The sequence below is a fragment of the Patagioenas fasciata genome, chromosome 7 (genome assembly GCF_037038585.1).
Source record: "Patagioenas fasciata isolate bPatFas1 chromosome 7, bPatFas1.hap1, whole genome shotgun sequence".
Lineage (NCBI taxonomy): Eukaryota > Metazoa > Chordata > Aves > Columbiformes > Columbidae > Patagioenas > Patagioenas fasciata.
In genome coordinates, this window is record NC_092526.1 from 27156942 (window position 1) to 27177933 (window position 20992).

General features: G+C 36.9%; 1 protein-coding gene across 4 annotated transcripts in view; it reads left to right on the forward strand.

Annotated features, from left to right (window-relative positions):
* Window positions 1-20992, forward strand: part of GULP1 (GULP PTB domain containing engulfment adaptor 1) — a 146421-nt gene that overhangs the window by 52444 nt on the left and 72985 nt on the right. For all 4 annotated transcript variants that reach the window (XM_065840811.2, XM_071811168.1, XM_065840814.2 and 1 more), the window contains one exon: window positions 18784-18871. In XM_065840811.2, the coding sequence (XP_065696883.1) occupies window positions 18844-18871 (28 nt within the window). In that variant the 5' untranslated portion in view covers window positions 18784-18843. The remainder of the gene's footprint in view (window positions 1-18783; window positions 18872-20992) is intronic.

Sequence of the window (20992 nt, forward strand, 5' to 3'; positions counted from 1 at the left end):
ATTTGGATTTATATTTAATGGCCTTTTCAAATAAATAAGTGTAAAAAAATGCCTTTGTGAGATTAGAATGAGCTAATTAACTCTGACTTTTGCATTTACTGATGCTTTGCATTTCCTTTAAGCTTAGTGCTGAGCTGTGTATAGTTGTTTAAAACGTTTTTTATTAGATACAGAGAATTTGTCTCAATGTTAGCATCTAAATGGTTTTGTCAAGCTGGGCTGATGTCTCAGAATGCTGTATAGAGGCAGCAGACTGAGGATAAAGGAATTGGATTTGTGTCTTTCCTGACTATTTTGGTTCAGCCCCTCTGTGGACTGAACTGTGACTGTCACTTTACGCAAGAAAATATTGTAATTTACTGAAAGACTTCCTATGTACATTAATGCTGTGGTTTCCAGTTCAGTATCACCATGTAAGTCAGTGTGGAAGTTGGCGGAGATGGTCCTGCTGCTCTTCCACTTTGTAGTGCTTATTTTCAGCCCCTACTTTTTGTTGGCACGTGTTAGAAGAAAACCTCAACACAGTTGTGTTTGGTTTTGTGGTGTTTTGTTGGTTGATTTGTTTTGTCCTGTTTCTCATCCCAGCCCCCCCGCTCAGTTCCCTGGCAGAATGCAGGAGTGCTTGTGCTAGATGTGTTTGAATGGATACGTTTCTGTGAAGTGGTTTTCAGCCAGCTAGGTGATGAGTAGTTAAAGTGCATTAATAAAGTTTCTAAAAGAATCAGAAGCTACTGTCTAGATAGTTGTGGTTTGTTTGGTGTGTGGGTATTTGTTTGTTTGTTTTTGTTTTGTTTTGTTTATTAAAGTAGCTGCACTTTAACGTGATTAAGTCAAAACTGTATAAAACATTATCTCATAGGGTGATAACTGCATCGATGGGTCATGGTTTGGATCTTTGTGCTTTAGTAGGTAGTATTAACCAGGTATAATAAATAAATATATACATTAAAATATTTTCCTCTTAAAAAAGTTAAGAACTTTTTTGTATTTCTATGGTGTATCTGTATTGTGTTCTGAGTGTGAGTAAAATAGACTAAGATAGTGTTCAAATAGGAGGGCAGAGTTATGTACACAATCTGGATTTTGACAATTCTTCCCATAGATCTTTAAGCCTACAAGAAAAGCAGTGATCTCTAGTCTTAATTGCAAGGTGTTTGTGTAACTGGGATTTTTTTTATGGTGGTGTGTGTATTGATTTTCTTGATTCAAACATGGATCCTGTTTATAGGGGATATCAAAAGTTTTGGTATATCAGTAAAAATCTCTGTGTTCCATATTGTTGATCACGATCTGCCTATCTCTGTCTCTTCTTTGCTGTTTCTGCCGAGCAGCCACCACACCTCCCGTCTGTCTGACGCTGGATCTCTGTTTCCCCTTCTGAACAGCTGGACTGCTTTTATCACTGCTTTTGCTTGGTTCACTTAATTGTCTGTGGTGCTGGCCAGGAGCCAACCAAAGCTGCAGCCAAATGATTCAAAATGTAAAATTTCCTCTAGATCTGTTTCAAGGTATTACCTTGAGCTTCTCACAATCACCTATATTACAGGCATCCTGCTGTTTGGGAGAGAGTCACTCCTTTTTAGAGCACCATTAGACCTCTGAAAGTTTGCAGCTAGTGAAGATTCTGCCACATTACTAATTAAATTCTTCTTTATAGGCAATTATCCTTTTCTTAGCCTGCTTCTATGTTGCCTTATTTTTATTTTTAGTTCAGCATTAGTCTTTAGCTTCTCTGAAAGTCAACCAGTTACATAATTTTAAAACATTTTTATCTTGAACTTTTTACAGTACTATTAAAATAAATGGGTGCATTGCAGTACCTTTTGGCATAATGTATAAGGTTGAACTCTAATTACTCTTTAGCTTAAGGTATGTTTGAGATATGTAATTGTAGCTGCTTTATCCCTATTAATTTAAATAACCATGAGAACTGAGGACTCGCCTATAGGAAAATGGGATTAATCAGTACGACGATCTACTGTGTCATTCGAAAGTGTCAGCAGCCAGGGAACCTGTGTGATGGAGCTGATGAAGTTCTTGGATTCCCTGCTGTATCAGTGCTCCATCTTTACTCTTTGCTGTAATCTAACAAAATAGCCTGGTTGACTTTATGCATGGTACGAGGAACAAAATGGTGTCCCACCCAGTCCCTCTCCAGCATGGCAGGTGGAGATAGGTATACCTGAAGTGGTTTCCAAAGAGACTGTCAACATGAAGACATATAATCTGTATTTAAAACAAAACAAAAAACTTAATGGATTTTGTTCTTGGATTTCCGATGTTTCGCAGTTGCCCTCCCAAATCACAAATAATGCTTGAACTGTGTTTGGAAGTGTCTGTAGTTTGCCCATTAGCTATCTAAATGCTTCCTTGGGTTCCTAATGTTCTGCTTTTGAAATTCTTCCTCAAAATGATTTGTTTTCCTCCTTAACTACAAAAAATACATCATCTGGCCTTATTAGGAAGGCACAATGGCTATCACATTCTGCGTTTATGAAGATACACTTTTCACTCTGAGTAAACAGATGAATCGAAGTATCAGAAGTCAGCTCCAATGGTTTTGTGATACAACTCTATAGTATGTTTTATTCTTTCTACTAGAGATGTAGATAGAGAAGTTACACAGCCCTCACGTATCTAACTCTCAATCCTGTTTCTAAATGCGAGTCTGTTCTTTCCATACTTTTAAGTCATGGTACAGAGTTACATTAAAAAACAGCCAATCCATCTGTGGTAAAGCAGCTCAATGGCTTTGTGCATGAGATACTTATTTATTAGGTAGTTTGATTTTTTTGTTTTGTTTTTAATCTCACACATGCTACAGGATATGTGAAATTGAAAAATACTTCCTTCTAAACTTCCAAATGGAATCTGTTGCCACTTATTTTCATTTATAAATTACTTTTAACATGTATCTCCCTAAAGTTAACATTCCTAACAAGGATGAAGGGGTTCTTATTTTTTATGTCATTCAGGAGTGAAAAGCTGAAGTGCAATATTTTTTTGACTGCTCTTGAGGCAGGGAGAGAATTACATTTCACATCTCAATGCTTATGGAGTTAGCATGAAAACCTGTAATATTCTTGTTAAGAATCAAGGTACTGTATTATAATTTGTGTTATATTTATTTTCTCATTGTTTATATATTTGGCTTTATATTTATAAACCGCTGCCTATATTTTAGTTCCAGAACTAGAAAATTCAGAGATTTGTTTATCATGCTAATCTAAGTTACCAGGCTGTTTGATTCTTGCCTTTTACAGCCAGAAGTACCATAACTAAATTTAAAAATAACATAAATATGAAAGGAGTACAGTGCCTTTCCCTCCTCCATTTGGATTACTTCTCTTCTGTAATAAGTTACTGCTTTGTTTTTATCCTCAACTTCAACTGCGTTGGACCACAGGAGCAGGAAGACGGGAGCTACCCAAAGGGTAGTCAAGGTCCTAAGTGTATTAGAAGTTGTGTTTCCACAGTTCTGCAGCCTTATTTCCTAATTTATTTTTTTTTATTTGGACACTTTCATTTATTCCTGGAATGGAAGTACAAAGACCACCTAAGCTAACAAATTTTTGAAAAACAATGTGAGCCAAGTTGTGTTGCTTCACTTCAATATTGTCTAGGCTGCAAATGACAGCCTCGTTCATAACTGTTTGAGGGGTTTTATGTAAATATCTACTATGACAATTCAAAAACCTGATATATGATTTAGCCATTAATAAAAACTAATTGGCTCACTAGACATGTATACTACTTAAAACACCTTTTTTTTTTTATTTTTAAGTGACTAAGAAGTTCAAGATGAAGAGGAAAAATGCAAAGGAACTTGCTGAATACATTTAATTGAATCTTCCTAGATTTAAACCAAAAACTACTTTAACAGACAGGAACAATTAAATTTTGATCTATTAAAATCAAATGAAAGGAAATCAGACCTGCATCACCAAATAGGTCATGTTTCAATGATGCAGAATAACAAAAAATAAAGGCCAATGGTTATAGTCCCTCTATGAAGTTTGTAGCACCTAAACCAAAACCACTTTAAATTGACTTAAAAAAATCAGAACCGTGAAGATTAACTTAGTATATATTAAGTTCATTTTTTAACTTCTGCTGCTCTGGGGTTCATGTTTGTGCAGTGCTGTATAGGAATCCTCTCACAGGTCCTCTGCCACATGCTGCCTTCATCCCTTCCTCTTGGAGGATGTTAGAATGTTTTTTTTTTTTTCCTGGATGAATTTAATCCTTTTTGCAGACTTATTACCCCCAAAAGTAACCCTCAGGCATATCCGTTATCATGTGTTTACTTTGCCAGACTGGGACATGAGAATGTAAGACTATTAAAAAGCAGATGCGCTTGGCTGCCGCCTTGCCCTTGGTGACAGCCCTAAGAGGTGGATGCTGTATTACGATGATGAAGGGCTCTCCATTACTGTGAATAAATGACAAGGCTCAGTGCTTTGCAATTTTTTATCACTAAGGCACTGTATATTTTGTGAATTGTTGTTCACACAATGTTTCAAAGGATTCCTGAGCAATGGTGTTCAGCTAAAGCTGCCCTCTTAGGGCTCCTCATTTGTTCCATCTGCGGAGTTGTTCAATATTAGAACTTCTGCATCTCTGGTTATTGTTTTAATTTGTGGGTGCTGTGTGTGCACACACCATGTTGTTGTTTCTAAAGCATTCTCTCAAAGCAGAGAGTGTGATTCCAGGTGTTTTGTTCCCAGCACCTGATTCTGTGTGTTTTTTAATATATTTCAAATACAATCTCTCTGGTGTGTTCCATCCTTTACTGCCAAGGGGTGGGAGAAGTGTGTTCTCCCAAACATCAGTCTCTCTGTCTTTGCTCTCTCATCTATAAAATGGAACTCTGACCTATGAAGTTGGCAAGCTCTGATTGTGTGATTAAAGGACGTGTCAAATACTATGCCAATGGCAGCTAAATGGATATTTACAAAGAACAGATATCCAAGCCAGGTGATTTTCTAGTAACTCAATGGCTATTGAGCTTAGAGAAACAATTTACTACAGTTTAGTGAATGTGTTAGTCAGATAAGCCATGTCAATTGTGTAAATACAGCTTCATGACAAGTACAAGATAAAATACGGTATTTTAACCTCGAGTGAAAGTGGTAATTTGTTAGTGTTAACTCAGTTGCATGACTTCAGAAATGACAAATTTAAAGGCAAAATCTTTGTGGATCTCCTAAAAATATCCGAGTCTGATAACACAATACAGCTGACTTTGTACTTGGAAGTATCACAAAATTGTATTGTTATACAGCTTAGGCTGCACTAAAATCTAGCATAGAGTTTAGTGGTGGACAAGGGAAGTGATCCTTCCCCTGTACTCTGCATTGGTGAGGCCACACCTGGAGTATTGTGTTCAGTTCTGGGCCCCTCAGTTCAGGAAAGATACCGAAGTGCTGGAGCGGGTCCAGAGACGAGCAACACGACTGGTGAAGGGACTTGAACATAAGACCTATGGGGAGAGGCTGAGGGAGCTGGCGCTGTTTAATCTGGAGAAGAGGAGGCTTAGAGGTGACCTCACCACCCTCTATAACTACCTGAAGGGAAGTTACAGCCAGGTGGGGATTGGTCTCTTCTCCCAGGCAGTTAGCAACAGGACAAGGGGGCATGGGCTTCAACTCTGCCAGGGGAAATTTAGGCTGGATATTAGAAAGAAATTCTTTACAGAGAGAGTGGTCAGGCATTGGAATGGCCTGCCCAGGGAGGTGGTGGACTCGCCATCCCTGGAGGTTTTTAAACTGAGATTGGATATGGCATTTAGTGCCATGATCTAGTAAATGGACTGAAGTTAGACCAAGGGTTGGACTCGATGATCTCTGAGGTCTTTTCCAACCCAGTCGATTCTGTGATTCTGTGTGATATGACAGAGTGTTTGAGCTATGTTCTTGGCCTTTACGGTGATATTTCATGCTCAAATCTGATGCGACTGGGTAGGTATCTTTTCAACAGCAGAAATGCAGCTTATTAACTCTTGTTGAAGAGGAAGATGCACAGTTCTCTGATGGCTATAAGTCTATTGAATACAGCCAGTTCTCAAAATCACTGTTTTTGACAGGGAACTATAGCAACATCTGCTTGTAACTATCCATTTATCAGTGATGAAGTTCTATACAATCCAATTACGGAGTCTGGAAAAAATACCGATTTGAAACTGGTAAAATGCAGATACCTAAAAAGAAGTATCAAAGGATGGTTCTTTGTATAGGTTAAAAAAAATCCTTTTGACTTTGAGATGAAAAATGCAGATCTTGTAATACAATGAACTGTCAGTTTATGTAATTCTGATCCACATGTTGTAGTGGAGTAGTCACAAACCAGGCAAATCAATAGATGTAAATGTCACAAGTGAGGTTGTTCATCACCTTGAGCAAAGATTTGGTTTCATGTGAATGAATCTATTCAGTGCTGGACACTATGGACACAGTGCCAGAATCCAGATGTGTAAAAAATTTAACTCTCTTCAGTGAAAGTTGTGGGATAGGGCTGAAGGTGATAGGTGGATGAGAATTCAGGGCAAAAGTGCTTATCTCATGCAGAACACTTTTTGCTTTAACCCAAAAAAGGGAAAATAAAATTGTGAAAAGCAAATTTTGGCAAAAAGCTCTGTAACACTGCAAGCTTGTATTTGTACCAGGCATTTATATCAATCCTGCAAGATCTTAAGACTTGCAAACATTTTAAATAATACAGTGGCAGAGTATTTGAAGACAAGATCTCCCCTTAGTGTCATGAAATAGCAATAAAAAGACAAATAACCCAGCGTCACTGTAGTGAGTGGAAATAGCAACAAATAGCTAAAGAAAATTGTACGGTAAAAGTATGATGATTTCCTAAATCAGATATTTGAGCAGAATTCAAGGTGTGGTGGTAAATTGTTCCTCCTTTTATTCCAGGCAGCTGGAGGAGAAACTCCTTGGATATAAATTATTTACATGAAAGTAACTTGCTCAAGTAAACTGTTCTATATTAATCAGAGCCACAGCAAGACATATGAGATGCCAGCAATATCATCTACCCCCTTTTGTTGATTCTATCTATGTTATCGATCATGCGGAATGTAAAATTGTGGAAGTTGGCACCCTGTCCTGTTTGTAGTTCCACTTTTCTCATTCTACTTTGAAACATCCACTTAGCTATCAGTTATTGAAGTAGTAGAGTTCTTCTGTTTGAAAAGTTCTGTTCTGGTTCTGTAGAAATGTTAGACTCCCTATAAACTAAAGAGTAGCTATCTAGGCTTGCTGTAAAAATTTGCCAAGAAAATATCTTCTTTTTAATGTGCTGAATAACTGCTAGAAAATATGTTCAGTTTAGAGAAATCCTTAAACAGGAACGTGAAACTCAAGTCCTGAATTTTACTGCAGCTGTCAAATTCTTTCAGTGACATTGGGAGGCCGCATATTGTCTCTCTGTTTTAATTTATGCATCTACAAGATAGAAGGATAGTAATCTCATGGGAGTACTTATAAGCTTTACCTAATGTCAATGAGTGCTTCTACATCCTTTATTGAAAGGTTTCATAAATGCTAAGTAACATTATGGGAGAGGAAACAGCATTCCTTTGTTATACACATTTTTGTTCTGGCATCATTTTAACTTAAAAAAAAAAAAAGTAATTTGATTTATTGTTCTGAGTTTCTTTTTTTTCCTCTGGGTATGAGCGCGTGGGACGGCTTATGAAACTCTTCAGAGAATTTGAAGGAAATTCAGGTGTTGGTTCTTTTGTTTTAGTTTAAGATTTTCAAATCACATTTTTCCTTTTGGCTGCTTATTAAGTGCTGCTGTTTGGATGTGTATATGCATTATATATTAAGAGACTGCAAAATACATTTGGGTTCCCACTAGCTTGATTCCAACAACATTTGAAAAGTTAATAACCTACTGACAAACGCAGACTCTAGTTTGGGCATTAAAGTAATTCAGGTTTCAGTGGCAGCATAGTGAGATTTTACTCCTTGAAAAGAATTCTTATACTATCAGTTTCAGCAATATTCTTCTTTTGAAGGAGCTGTGAAGTGAGAAGAATCTTTTAATTTGGCTCCCATAGTAATTATGCTCTTATCTTGTTGCTTCTGGGTTTATTGGAGTTTAAAAACATCATTGGTATGAATAGTTCTTGTGCTTTCTTTAAGAAGACAGAGTCCAGTTATAATAACAGATAATTTCTGGAAGGTTAAACACACAAAGCTAAACCTTTTTTTGAAAAATATCACTGAGTCGTGACCAGCAAGTTTTATTTTTGAAAATCCACTTAGCAGAGAGACATATTATTGGATGAAATAGAAGGGTGAGATAAATTTTGCACAATCATTTGTTCAGTGGAATTCCAGAAAGATTTAAATATAGGTAGTTCAAGAAACAAATTAGAACTTGCATGCTTATAGTCATAAACAAAGTGAAGGAAGAGGAGTAGAGGTTTGGCAGAGAGATTGGGAACTTCCCTCCACAAATACACTGTAGTACTTAATGTCTCCATTACTCACAGTTTACAACAATATTTCCTCTTTAATTCGTGTCTAGCTTATCAAAACATGTAATTTCACATGTAATTTTCTCTCTGTCCCCCCAACCATAGCAGGATTATTTTTTCTTAGCATTTTTTCTTTGTATATAGAAATTTGTGTTGTGGTTACGTCAGGATTGTTGAGTTCTTTCTCTGAGAAGTACAATTTTTCTCAAGTGTCCTAGATGCTGCTGTTCTGCAACAGCTGTTTGTTTTTTTTTAAAGGCAGAGTCAAGTATGTTACAAGAATTCAGTAACTCCTTTTTGTCCACATGCCATGAGGGAGCCAGCTGAGTGCACATCTATGCATGTGCATATATATTCAAGCAATTTCCAAAGAATGAGCTTTGCTTGCATAAGTTCTCCATTAAAACAGAATAGGTTTTGCAAAAGTGCAGAAAAATGTAGCTAAAGATGTGGTGTGTTTCTGAGCAGAATTTTTATAGCACTGGGTTGTAATGACTATTCCCTGTTACAGAAATTCTCATATGTTGCTGCATTTCTCAATTACTACCGCTGTACACAATTTTTTTTTTTTAAATTTAAAATTGCAGTAGATGCAAGACTGTTTAAGACTGTACTTTCACACAAGTTTGTTCTTTTTCAGTATTCCTAGCTATTTCTTTTGAAATGAACTTCTGTAAAATACATAAATACCAGTGGAAATGAGAAGCTTTCTCTCATATGGTTGATTCTTTGTTTGTATAGCAACATTGTTTTGGAAAAGCAATACTCAAGGAGTGTTCCTGAAGTTGTGTTTGTATATGAATATGGAACATCAAGTCATTTAATTTTCATTAGCAACTACCAGTATTATTTGTATGTGATTGTCCTGGAAGTAACTTAAGTAATCTGAATAAATGTGCATGATTCATAAAATTGACAACGTTGATGTATGTTGTTGGAGGAAGGAGGAGGAGAGTAACATGTAATATATTTGGCGTAATGCTTGGATACAGGGTGTGGTTTTTTTCACATCAGTCTCCCTTAACATCCAGTAGTTTGGTTGTGGGATCAATCACTGAATCTCCTGGTAGTAGTTGTCTGAATTTTCTACGCATACTTAGGAGGATAACCTGTACTTATTTCTCTCCTCTGGTTCTGGGGGTTCAGTACAGGTTGGTGCTGACCTGGGGTGTTTTAAGGATCATTGTCAAAGTATCAAATGCTTGTAAAGGACAGGAGAAGACACTCTTTCATCCCCGAATATTGGAGATGCCTCACAAAAGGGTTTTTTTTAATTGCAAAACTGAACAAACTGTGAACATGATGTTAGACTTCAAGCATGTTTCATTTCCATGGAAGTTAACTGAGGCAGGGACTGGAATCGTGGCTTCCCAGTGCCAAGCAGCCAGCACCATTCTGTGTGTGATGTGATGAATGTTTGAGTCTGAAGTTTGAGTCTAAACTTGCTTTTAAAAACTTACACATCCCAGCTGTGTTAAAAGATACAGAGCAGGAAAATTGAAGACATTTAAGTCTTGCTAGCTTGGAAATTCTATTATGTAGTAGTCTCTATCTTAGTAATTTCTACTAAATTACTGTAGGATGGATCACTTACAGAAATATTGAAATAAGATTAATAATAATCATAATAGCGTGCGAAACCCGAATGTTTCTTCTTAATACACATTATAATGAACTACTTGAACACATACCTGATCTACAAGACAGAGATGAGGAGAGTAATTTGTCATAAAAATATTATTTTGGTTCCTGTGCTTTTAAGTCAATTTAATATATGTGCATTTAACTTTAGATCATTTCCTTGTTGAAATGTTGGGATTGTTCAGAATGAGGAGTTAAAGTAGATAAGCTAAAGGAATATAATATGATATCCTGAAAAACAATATTATTTGGTATTCAAGATACTCACTCTGAGAATGTTTTATTAAAAATCACAAAATGGATGTTGCCAGCTCCTCTCAATCTTGAAAACTGTTGAAATCACTTAATAAAACCCATTTCTTCTCTATAAATACAACTTAATGCTGTCCAAGAGCCTAACCGATTCAAGTAAAAATTGTGAATCTATTCAGAGTAATGAGAAATCTGTTGACTTTCATAGGAAGGGATTGTGTTCAGTATCAAAGATTTTAAGTCTTTGTCAAGCGAGTGACACTTCAAAAACTTTTGTTAAATGAATGACACTTTTTTATGTCATTGTTTCAGAAGTATGTAATATGTTTGGTTATGAGACAATTGGTTGTTAGGAATTTGTATGGTTGTGATTTTCTTTCAATATGTGACTTTTAGCACTGGGAGGGAAATGATCATAGGAATTGGACTGTGAAAGATAAGAAAGCAAGTTTGTATACACTCTGCACCTGCAGTAATCTATGCACCTAGAATTTATATACGGGTCTGCATCTCCTTTGAGGGAGAGTTGTGGAACAAGGGGCCCCAAATTAATGAAGGTGTGGGCTTGATGTCCTGCAGATAAATAGGTTTAAATAGTTATATCTTCTCCCCAGCCTTTGACATAATTGTAACTTTTTAGCGTCCGGTTTTTGTTTCCATAAAAGGATGATCTCTGCTAATTTTGTATTGGTCTTGTATATATTTTAAAAAAACAAAACAAACAAGAAACAGTAACAAAACTAAACACCAAAGTGTTTTTACAATGAAAATCCAGAACTATGACTTCGAAGAGTTACTGAACCATTTTTAACGGGGAGGATCTGTGTGGGGAGATTCAGGCACATTTGTCCTCACTCTTCTCTTGCTGGTTGTTTCCTGGTACCTATCCAGAAATTTTCTGGTTGTTTCTGTCTAAACAAACATCTGTGTTTTTCACTTCCTTTTAATCATCTTTTGAACATCAGTAATCAGCTTTTGAACTTCAGTTGAGTTTAACGCACATTGAGGGAAGCACATTGAGTGGCCTTATGGGACCTAATGAGCACGTGTGCGCAGTGGTGTGTCTAATGGGCTTTTAGAGTTTGGCCAAATACTCTTTGGTAGAGTGATTAAATGGTACCTTTTGTTAAACTGCTGTACTTCTGCAACAGATCTGCTAAATATGATGAGCTTTTTGTTATAAGCAGAACTTAACGGAATTATTTCTAAAACTGTTGTGCTGTATTTGGAGATTGCATTTAGAATGCCTAATGAGTCTTTCCAACTCTGCTTTTCTCTCAGTGGCACATTTTACAATGTGACTGCAAAAACACAATGAATACAATAAATAGAACCTTACAAATTTCAGAAGGTTAACAACAATTTTCTATTGTTTGGAAACCTGAAGGTTTCAAATACTTTTTTTTTTCCCCTTTTTCCATGCACCCCACCTGCCTTTCCTCCCTCCTCTCCCCTGGCATAGAAAATGCAGTGGAGGGTTTGAAAATAATTTGCCAGTAATGAAATAAAGAGCTGCTCTAGAATATGTATGAAGCAGTCAGCTCTTCCACAGGAGAAAGGGTGATGCCAACGTAGAATTAATCATATTCAGTATCAGGACATATCTTTCCTTTTAACTGTATATATCCATTCAAGCAAAGACTGCGTCTGAAGTTTTTGAGAATACTCGTGCTGCAAGTCAGAAAGCTCAAAAGTCCAGTATCCCTCCTACCACAACTGTTTTTTAAGAGCTGTTCTACATTTACCTGTTCATAGTGGACCGCGACGCTGGGTCCCACTCGGTTGCTGTTTAAATCAAAACACTAACTAAGCTCCCCAGGCTCTCCGTCATCTATCTGAAAGTAGCGGAACAGGCAAAAATCTTGTTGAGATTCCATATAGATGATCAAATGGCTAATGGGATGTCAAATACATGTCTGCAAGTGAGCAAGATGTTCGCCATCTGTCTTTTGGAAGCAGATGAAAGTGCCTGAGTTCTTTGAGAGAGAACATGTATAAAGCCTTTCTGCTGGCTCTGAGCATCTGACATCTGTAAATTCTTGTACAGCAGGGAAAAAATTAGGCTGACACGACTGAAGTCCTTCACCACGTTTCACTAGACGCTGGTGCTTGTGGATTTGATGAAAAAGGAAGCTCCACCTTGTACCCTGATAAGATTATTCTATCATGGTGAACAAAATAAGAGTATTTATTTTTCTTGCAAAATATAACAACTTTGGGAAGAAGGGAACATTCCTGTTTTTAAAGTTACTCTTTTTGTTTGCACAGCATAAACCCCAGTTTGTTCTGTGAGTAATGTAATCCACTAATACAAGTGATCACTGATAAGCCTAATACAAAATAATAATTTACGAATAAATATTCTGAAAAAAATGCAATATCTTTTAAATTAAATGTATTTTCCAGTGCTTTACAAGCCAGATCTAGAAATCTGGTTTTGTGAAACAAGTGATTTTTGTATTTCTCTGGTTTTTAAGATTGTGCTGTTAACAACTTGTCTGGGGATTTATTGGTGCTTGCAGCAGTTTAAAACACATTTTCTTCAGAGTTTTACTTTAGTAGTGAAATTTATTCGTGTTATATTTCTTGATGTTGGTATTTCTTCATGCTGTAAAACAGAAGTTAGTGGTAACCTTGCCTAAGGAGTTGTTTTTGCTGTCAGATGTCTCAGTGATACCTCCTTGTCACCTGTTACTCATCTGTATTTTCTTTTTTTATTATTGAAATGAGCAGGTAAATTTTAGGAAATGGGAGAGTAAAAAGCCACTTACCTGACCTATTTGGAAACTGGTATGAAATGCATGAGTTTCATATAGATTTTTCTGGTTCCTGGCATCTGTTTGATGTTGATATTGTCTGCTTGTCCTCAGAGTTGTGAATACTCTTCTAGCTCTGGCAGATATACTATATGAGAAATCCTTTACCTGTGCTCTGAAAGACTTGCTGTGGTGGGAAAAACACTTGTCACAATGGCTTATACTGGTTGAGAGAGAGAAAAAAAAATACACGTGATTCTTCTGTACCTTCCAGCTGGTTTCAGGAGCTTCGGGGAGAACAGGGGCTGTGGTCGCTATCAGAGTGGAGGAACTTTTAGCCTTCAGATCAGAGTGTTCCTGCCCATCCCTTTCATAGGAGGAGAGTGAGCATATTGAAGGGTGAGGTATGTCTTAGGGATATGGTTTCCAGCTGTTTTGGTGTTTGCCACACCACTTGTCACCTCCGGTCACTTCACTTGCAGGCTCTAGGGCCAGCACTGCTGGCAGATGGTCCCACAGAGTCATTCTTGTTCCAGCTCTGCCCCAGTGGGAATATCATCAGCTCAACAACAAGGCATACTTTGGTAGCAGGGGGACGAGAGCATTAGAAGACCAGTTCTTTACCAATTTGTTCCTCAGTCTGCATGTGTGAAAAAATACAAGAATTGACCTCTGACTTCTACAGGTTTGCCTTCAGCCATAAAGTATACCTAGAGCTTGATTCTGGCTAATGAATTTTTTTGAAAATGCTGAGATTAATAAAACTTTTAAAGTAAAGCTTTGCAGTGACTTAGTGTACTCCCTAAATTCCATTTGTGCTTCTGTGCAATTATAAGGCCCAAGCACAGGCTAAGAACTTCAGCTGACAGAAACTTGTTCAGTTTTGGTGAAGCTCATAAGCCTGTGCTGTTTTTGAGGGCCTTGAAGAGGTAATTTTCTTGCAAGTTTTTATAGCACTGAATTGTATTAAAATGCTTTTGTGGTTTCTATTCCTATAGACTATTCTATTATCACGTATACACTTATAAAGGACACACATAATTTCATAACTACGACTGGAACTGCTTGCTTCCCAAACATAAGAAAGGCTCTAGGTGACTGGAGCTCCAGGCACTGAATTTTGTTCACTGATGTGTCGATGTCTTTTTCTTATGGTATTACTGTTTCAGAGGAGAAAGGGTTGTGGCACATGTGTGTTTCAGGTACTTGTCATACAGAAGGTAGGGGGGTATGTCATGATATGATGTTAATTTGGTTTTATGTATCACTTCATTTAGACTTTTACTATTATAATTTTTTCCTTCATTACGTCATGTGTCATATCAGATGAATGTTTTCACAGTGTTTTGGTCTAACTCAGAAAAATAATTTTAAAGCTGTTACTGTACTCTGAAGTTTCTCATCTTACCTTCAGAAGTAACTTTATAAGCCTGAGTTTCATTGCAGGTCAATGAATCACACATTCCTGTCTGCTGTGGCCCTTTTGAAAACAGAGGTTAAGACATTTTGTACTTTATTCTTTAGGAAATGTTTTCCAATATGCTTGAAAGGCTGTGGTCTGAGAGGGGAAGAGTCCAGATTTTCAGGGCTTCTGAAGCTAAATTTCACTTTCATCTGAGATGGCTCTAAATTTGGAACACATATCAAAACACGACATTTCTGATGAAGCCCACGGGCATTTGAAGACGTCTGTGTGGAAGCTTCAGTGTTGTTCAGACTGCAGTTGTTAGTGCTGGAAGGTGGCAGACTGCCACTCTGCTGGCTTTTGTTGCATAAAGCATAGAAGACAGCAAACGACGTTATCATTAGTGTTAAAAAACCATTAATTAATCTTACCGCCCGTGCACTCACCACTCCAAATGCCAACAAACACCTCAGTCACCAGATCCACTCATTTCATTGTACCTCCTGCCTTTTTGCAGTTTCCTCCTCACTGTGGGAAGCACCTTGCCATGGAAAGTAAGGGGTTAATGATGATGAAGGCCAAGGGAAAAGGAGATGAATGCATTTGCTTTGCCCTATTACTGTTTTGGTTAGATATGGCAGCTTAAATACTCAATGTCCGATGTCACATGCCAGTGTCACTGTTCAGACTGACAGTGTCGTGTCTCTCCCCTGCCCAGGATGTTTGCCTGTTTTTTTTTAATTTTTATTATTGTTACCTTAATAAAATTATTTTCTAGGCCTTTTTTTCTCTCTTTTCTCTGCCTCAGAAGAAATCATGTAATATAACTCAGAATGTCCCTGGTTTATGGCTCTTGGAATTCTTCATATATTGTCGATTAACCATTTTATGAAATCACATGCAGGTTTGTGTATCTTACAAGACTCTGATTTCTGGACAAAGCTGAAGAAAAATCCTAAGACTAAGGTGCAGAAACATTCTTTGCATAGGTGTGTCTTCCTAAGTGATGAGTAATGAAATCATTTGGTCCGCATTCCTATTCCCTAATGCCTCTGATTGAGACAAATTCTTTACCCTTTCTAAATAGGTGGTTTTGTGGGAAGAACTCCCCCTTCTGTTCAGGGCTTCCTGTACGGTAATAGGATTTTCTGATTTACCTTCCTTTTGACTTCATTACAAGCTTTTAACAGACTGTTTTGCAACTCAGTTTCTTCTGCAGCTTTGTGTGTTGAGCATTCTCAGAAACAAAACTATATTCTACCAGAAAACCTGTCCAGCATCCACGACTGGAGAACAATTTGCTTGCTTCTGATAGTTTCGTTTATTTGTCTGTTGGATTATTGTGAGCAAAGATATCACAGACTCCTCTACGCAGAACTTTGCTGCTTATGACAGTCTGGTATCAGCCTTTTGCCCCAAACCCAAATGAGGAATTTGTTATTAGCCTTGTGGTGTTTGGTTTCAGTAAATGGCAAGATTTTATGGGGCATTTACCCATCTGTGTTTTCTCCATCTGAGAGGTTGATGAAGTTGTTCATATTAGAGTTTGAAGGGATTTTAAAAGTAGTTGCATGCAGCTAATTGTGTTATCTTTCCTTGTTGAATAACATATTTTGGGGTAAGTGGACATATATTGATTGTTTTAATACTGATTGTTGCCTAAGCCATTTTCTTATTTTGTTCTATTGATATTTTGTTGTAATTGAAATTATGAACACACTTTTGGCAAAATAGTGTTAATTTTTAGGTAAGTATTCAATAAATTTTGGCTTTTATTAGTGTAGATTACTTTAATGGTAATACATCCTTCTCCATGAGAACAAAAACACAGACTTAGTTACTCTTTGTTTTAAACAAAATACTTGAACAGTGATCTCTAGAAATGTGGCCAGCCAACAGCCTCACGATGTGTGTGCACAGTCTCTATTTAGGAGATCTGCTACTCAGTAAGGCATCTCAAGTATGTTATTTAGTCTCTTGGATCAGGACTGGAATACACAATTCTGAAAAAGGTCATGTTCCGATCCCATTGTGCAGGAGAGCTGAAGTGATGGGTCTAGTGCTGTGCAAGACAACTGCCAGAGGTATATGAGAGGGAAAGCACACTCTTTTTATTCAGAATGTCGTTCTTCACAGTCAGTAATAGTTTGTGAAGAAGGTGAATGTCCTGAACAAAGTTCTGTCATAGTTAATATATCCTAAGTGCACACTACCTGTGTTCACACAGAATCACAGGGAAAGGAAATGTGTAAGCTACGCACATCAGGCAGCTGCTTGAAAAGCTAAAATTCTAGTGTTGTTTACTACTTGTTACTTCATTTGAACTGAATTGATTGTCATCATTTACACTGTTGAAAGTCCTACTCTGTGTCTTCTCTGCAAAGAGAACCATGTGCATGTTGGCACAGAAGTGAGGCCGACAGGCCTGTAGTTGCCAGGGTCATCCCTGTTGCCCTTCTTGTAGATTGGGATGACCTTTGCCTGCTTCCCGTCTTTCGGGACCTCTCTAGATTGCCAAAAGCATTGAAAAATCGTGGAGAGAGGTCTCGCTATGATGTCAGCCAGCTCTTTAAGCAGCCTAGGATGAATCCCATCAGGCCCCATCGACTTATAGGGATCCAGCTGGAGTAGCAGATCCCATACGAGCTCTGGATTGATTGGAAGTTTATTGTTCTTGCAGCCAAGGTTTTCCAGCCCAGGGTTATGCGGGCCCCCAAGTCCATCATTGGTGTTGAACACCGAGGCAAAGAAGGTATAAAATGTCTCAGCTTTGTCTGTGTCCCTGTTAATAAGGTGACCATGCTCATCCCATGCCAGTGTTATTTCTAGTTTGCCATTGCCCATTCCCCTGATGCTGCTGAAATAATTCCTCAGTAAAATCTGTAAAACAATAATGATCTGGTCCATGTACTTCAAAGAGCAAGTGTTGGTTGGTTGCACATCTGGGTACTGCACTGTAGTGCAGGTAAATGGGGATTATTCCTTCATTCTCACAGGACTGTATGGACCAGAAATCCAACCACATCAGTGATTATCTGAAAATAAAATGGGGGTGATTTTTGGCCTATAATTGCCCACGTGTTCTAATCTGAAAAATGTCAACTATTTACATGGAAATTGGCATATAGTTACTTAAATTGATATTTAACTAACTTACTTGAAAAAGAGGGGCAAGAGCCACAAGAAGTGTTCATGAGCTGCATAAAGTATATTAAATGAATTTGTCAGTCATCTGGATGCTGACATTTGAAATACTGGATTAAATTTTGGTTTTATTCGAAGCAAAAGTAATAGTCTAACTGATTTCAAAGATAATATGATACCAAATACTTTTTTTTTTTTTTTCCAATTGACCTCCTCCCCCCCCTTTATTTTATTTTACTTCGACTGGGTTCCTTTGGGAGCAGAGAAGAACAGGCACTGGTGCAGCTTTTGGCTGGAATATCTGAAGAGAATGGAAAGGAGTGGTGGCAATGTCTTCACACATGGTTGAAAAAGGAAAATCTCTGTACTGCAAAATGGGACGGTTTTGAATAGCATTGCATGTGCCGATTTTTTTTTTTCTGCTTTAAAATGTTGGTAAAGAATAAAGTTCTAAAGCAATATTGTGAATCAAAAAATAAGATAAAGATTTAAGAGTGTGTCAGTGGTTTTAGGTGAACAAAATACAGAAATTACTGTACAGTCTGATGTAATCAGAGAAGGAGGTAGTTGCACTGATAGAAGGCAGTTTTTTCAGTATTAAATACCTGGTGAAGAGGAATCATTATATTGTGATTTCCACCCCGCTCCCAGTGTTAAGTCCACATGAGGACGAAAGCATAGTTCGAAATAATCTGACAGCCTAAATGACACAAAACAGGGCAATGCAAATGTGAACTTAATGGTTTTATGTAGTCTTGTAGTCAGCATTCATTTTAAAGCTTTCTTTCCAGCCTATTCATGTGTAGTATTTGTCTTCCTGTATATGTACATCTGCTCTGAGTCTCTGAAATCTCAGTGAGAAAAGCTTCACAGGAGGCTTTAAAATGTCTTTCTCTATCAAGTACCACTGAGGATTTGAACATAAATCTTCTCAATTCTGCAATTTCTTCCTCAGCAAAGCACATCTCCCTTTTATTTCTTTGAACTATTTCACAATTTTTAAAATCACTTGCATTGTCTTTAATATGAATATAATGAGTTAGCTTCAAGTACAATAATGGACTTTTCTGTTTTCTTATGTTCTGCAGGTTAAAGTGGGGGGAGAAAACTAAACTCAGAAACATCGTTGACTGGATAGATTTTTCAACATGAATCGAGCTTTCAGTAGGAAGAAAGGTAAGTAGTATAACTTATGTTTCAAGGGAGACATATGTTTACTTTATAAATTCTTTAGAATATCACAAATTATACAGGAAGTACTCATAATTGCAGCTGATTAGCTAGGTAGAAATGAGCATACATGGCAAAACATTATTGACTGATAGCTTTAGAACTTTCTGGATTGTAATCCTTATGTTGAATTTCATAATATTTTATAGAAGGGTGTGTCTGTGTGTATACATATGAAATACACACATTTTTTTCCTCTTTTTTTCCCTGCATACCTCAAAGGATGTGCTGGAGGGTTTTAGAACCTCTAAAGAGATAGTGACTTCTGTATTTATGTAAATTCATTGGGTTCTTGTTCATGGAGGAGCTATTTTAGAAAACCATGTTGAATACACTTGAAATATCTCTTGCAGCAGAATATCTCTTAGCTTTAAGAAGCTATTCTGAATTTTTAGCAATCTGAAATGGTAGGCTTTCCAAAAGAACATCAAATCACTAAATATTCAGAGTATGTATTTTGTTCTTCTGGCTTACTTATTCTCTTTTCATGGTCTGTTTATGATTAAACATAAGTTTTTAGATGCAGCTTTTTTACTGTCAGCTTTGTTGCTATTTTACCCATTTGTTTGTGACGTAAAAAACATTATAATTTTTTTTATTTTTCGTGTTTTCTACTAAAGATCCTTAAGAGTGGTACACACTGAGTTAGAGCCCCTACTTTAATAACTAGGTGTAAACTCATTTAGAGTAAGTGTAAATGTTTTGTTTATTTAACAAGAATTCGTGCTTTGGTATCAATATCAAAGCTGGAAATAAAAGGAATCTGCCATACCTTATACCAACATGAAATGATAGCATCACTGTATCCTTGCATGTCTAGTAAATGTGTTTGTTAAAGACAGATGAATTGAGATAACATACCCTGTTTCCTCACAGATAAGACTTACCCCAAAAATAAGCCCTAGCATGGTTTTTCAGGACTTTTGAGGACGCTTGAAATATATAAACCTTCCTGCAGAAGTAAGCCCTAGTTACAGTTCAGAAAAAAAGTCAATTTAAATAGTGTCCAGGCAGCTATAAATGTAAAAAAATTATAAGTTTTATAGCAAAAATTAATATAAGACCCTGTCTTATTTTTCAGGGAAACAGAGTAAGTAGCCCAGAATATCAGCAGATGTAGCTTGATGGCAAAAGGAACATACACTTACTCACAAAGGCTATAAAACCAGATGAAAGATCATTTAATACCTAGCTTTTCTTAAGTACTGATGTATTTTCTTGTGTAGATATTTGTAACACCTCTATCAAGAGATCTGTACCTACCAGCTGCTTAATACCTGCCTAGCTTCTTCCAAATAATTGGAGAAATAATTTCAATATTCTTTAGTTGTGGTTTGATTCATGCTGACTGGGAAAGACGCTTGGGTTTTGGAGATTTTTATTGGTTTTTTTTTTTTTTTTTAATTTTTATGTTTCAGAAACAGGTACTGCCTCAGTGTTTTGACTTGCACTCAGAGCGCTAAAATGCTCTTTTGCTAATTCTCATTGCCCTTCCCAATGTCTGCATCTTGCTCTTATGGTCAAATTGTGAAGTTGTATCAACAGATACCTACCATCATTTGAGGACCTGAATTAATTCTTTTCCGTTTTACCATCTTTTTAAGAGAATTCTTAGTGACCTCACCTAAATTCTTGGAAATTCAGTGTATGCAAGGAGATTTGATTTGTTACTCAGTAGATTTTGTGTGCTGTTCACTTTACTCCAAGAAGAAAAAAGTTTCGTAAAAAAAGCTGTCAGGCACAATGAAATCAAATTATTGTGGATGCTTCAAAATTATTCAGAATTTGAGCAACCAGAAGAATTAAACACTGTCATCCATTTGTTTTTCTTCATAGTAATGCACGTGACATTTCCATTTCTTGTATGCTAGGAAAAAGCAAATTTCAGTTAAGCAATTGTCAAGAATAAGTGAAAATTACTTATTTTTCATGCCAATTGAAGTTCAGAAAAGCTTGGCTATGTCAGTGCTTGTGTCTAATAACTGCATTTAAGATCAGGTTCAAATAGATTCAGTTGCTCAGCTTTATTGTATTTCCTGATTTTAGTTCTAGACCTCAGAGATGCAA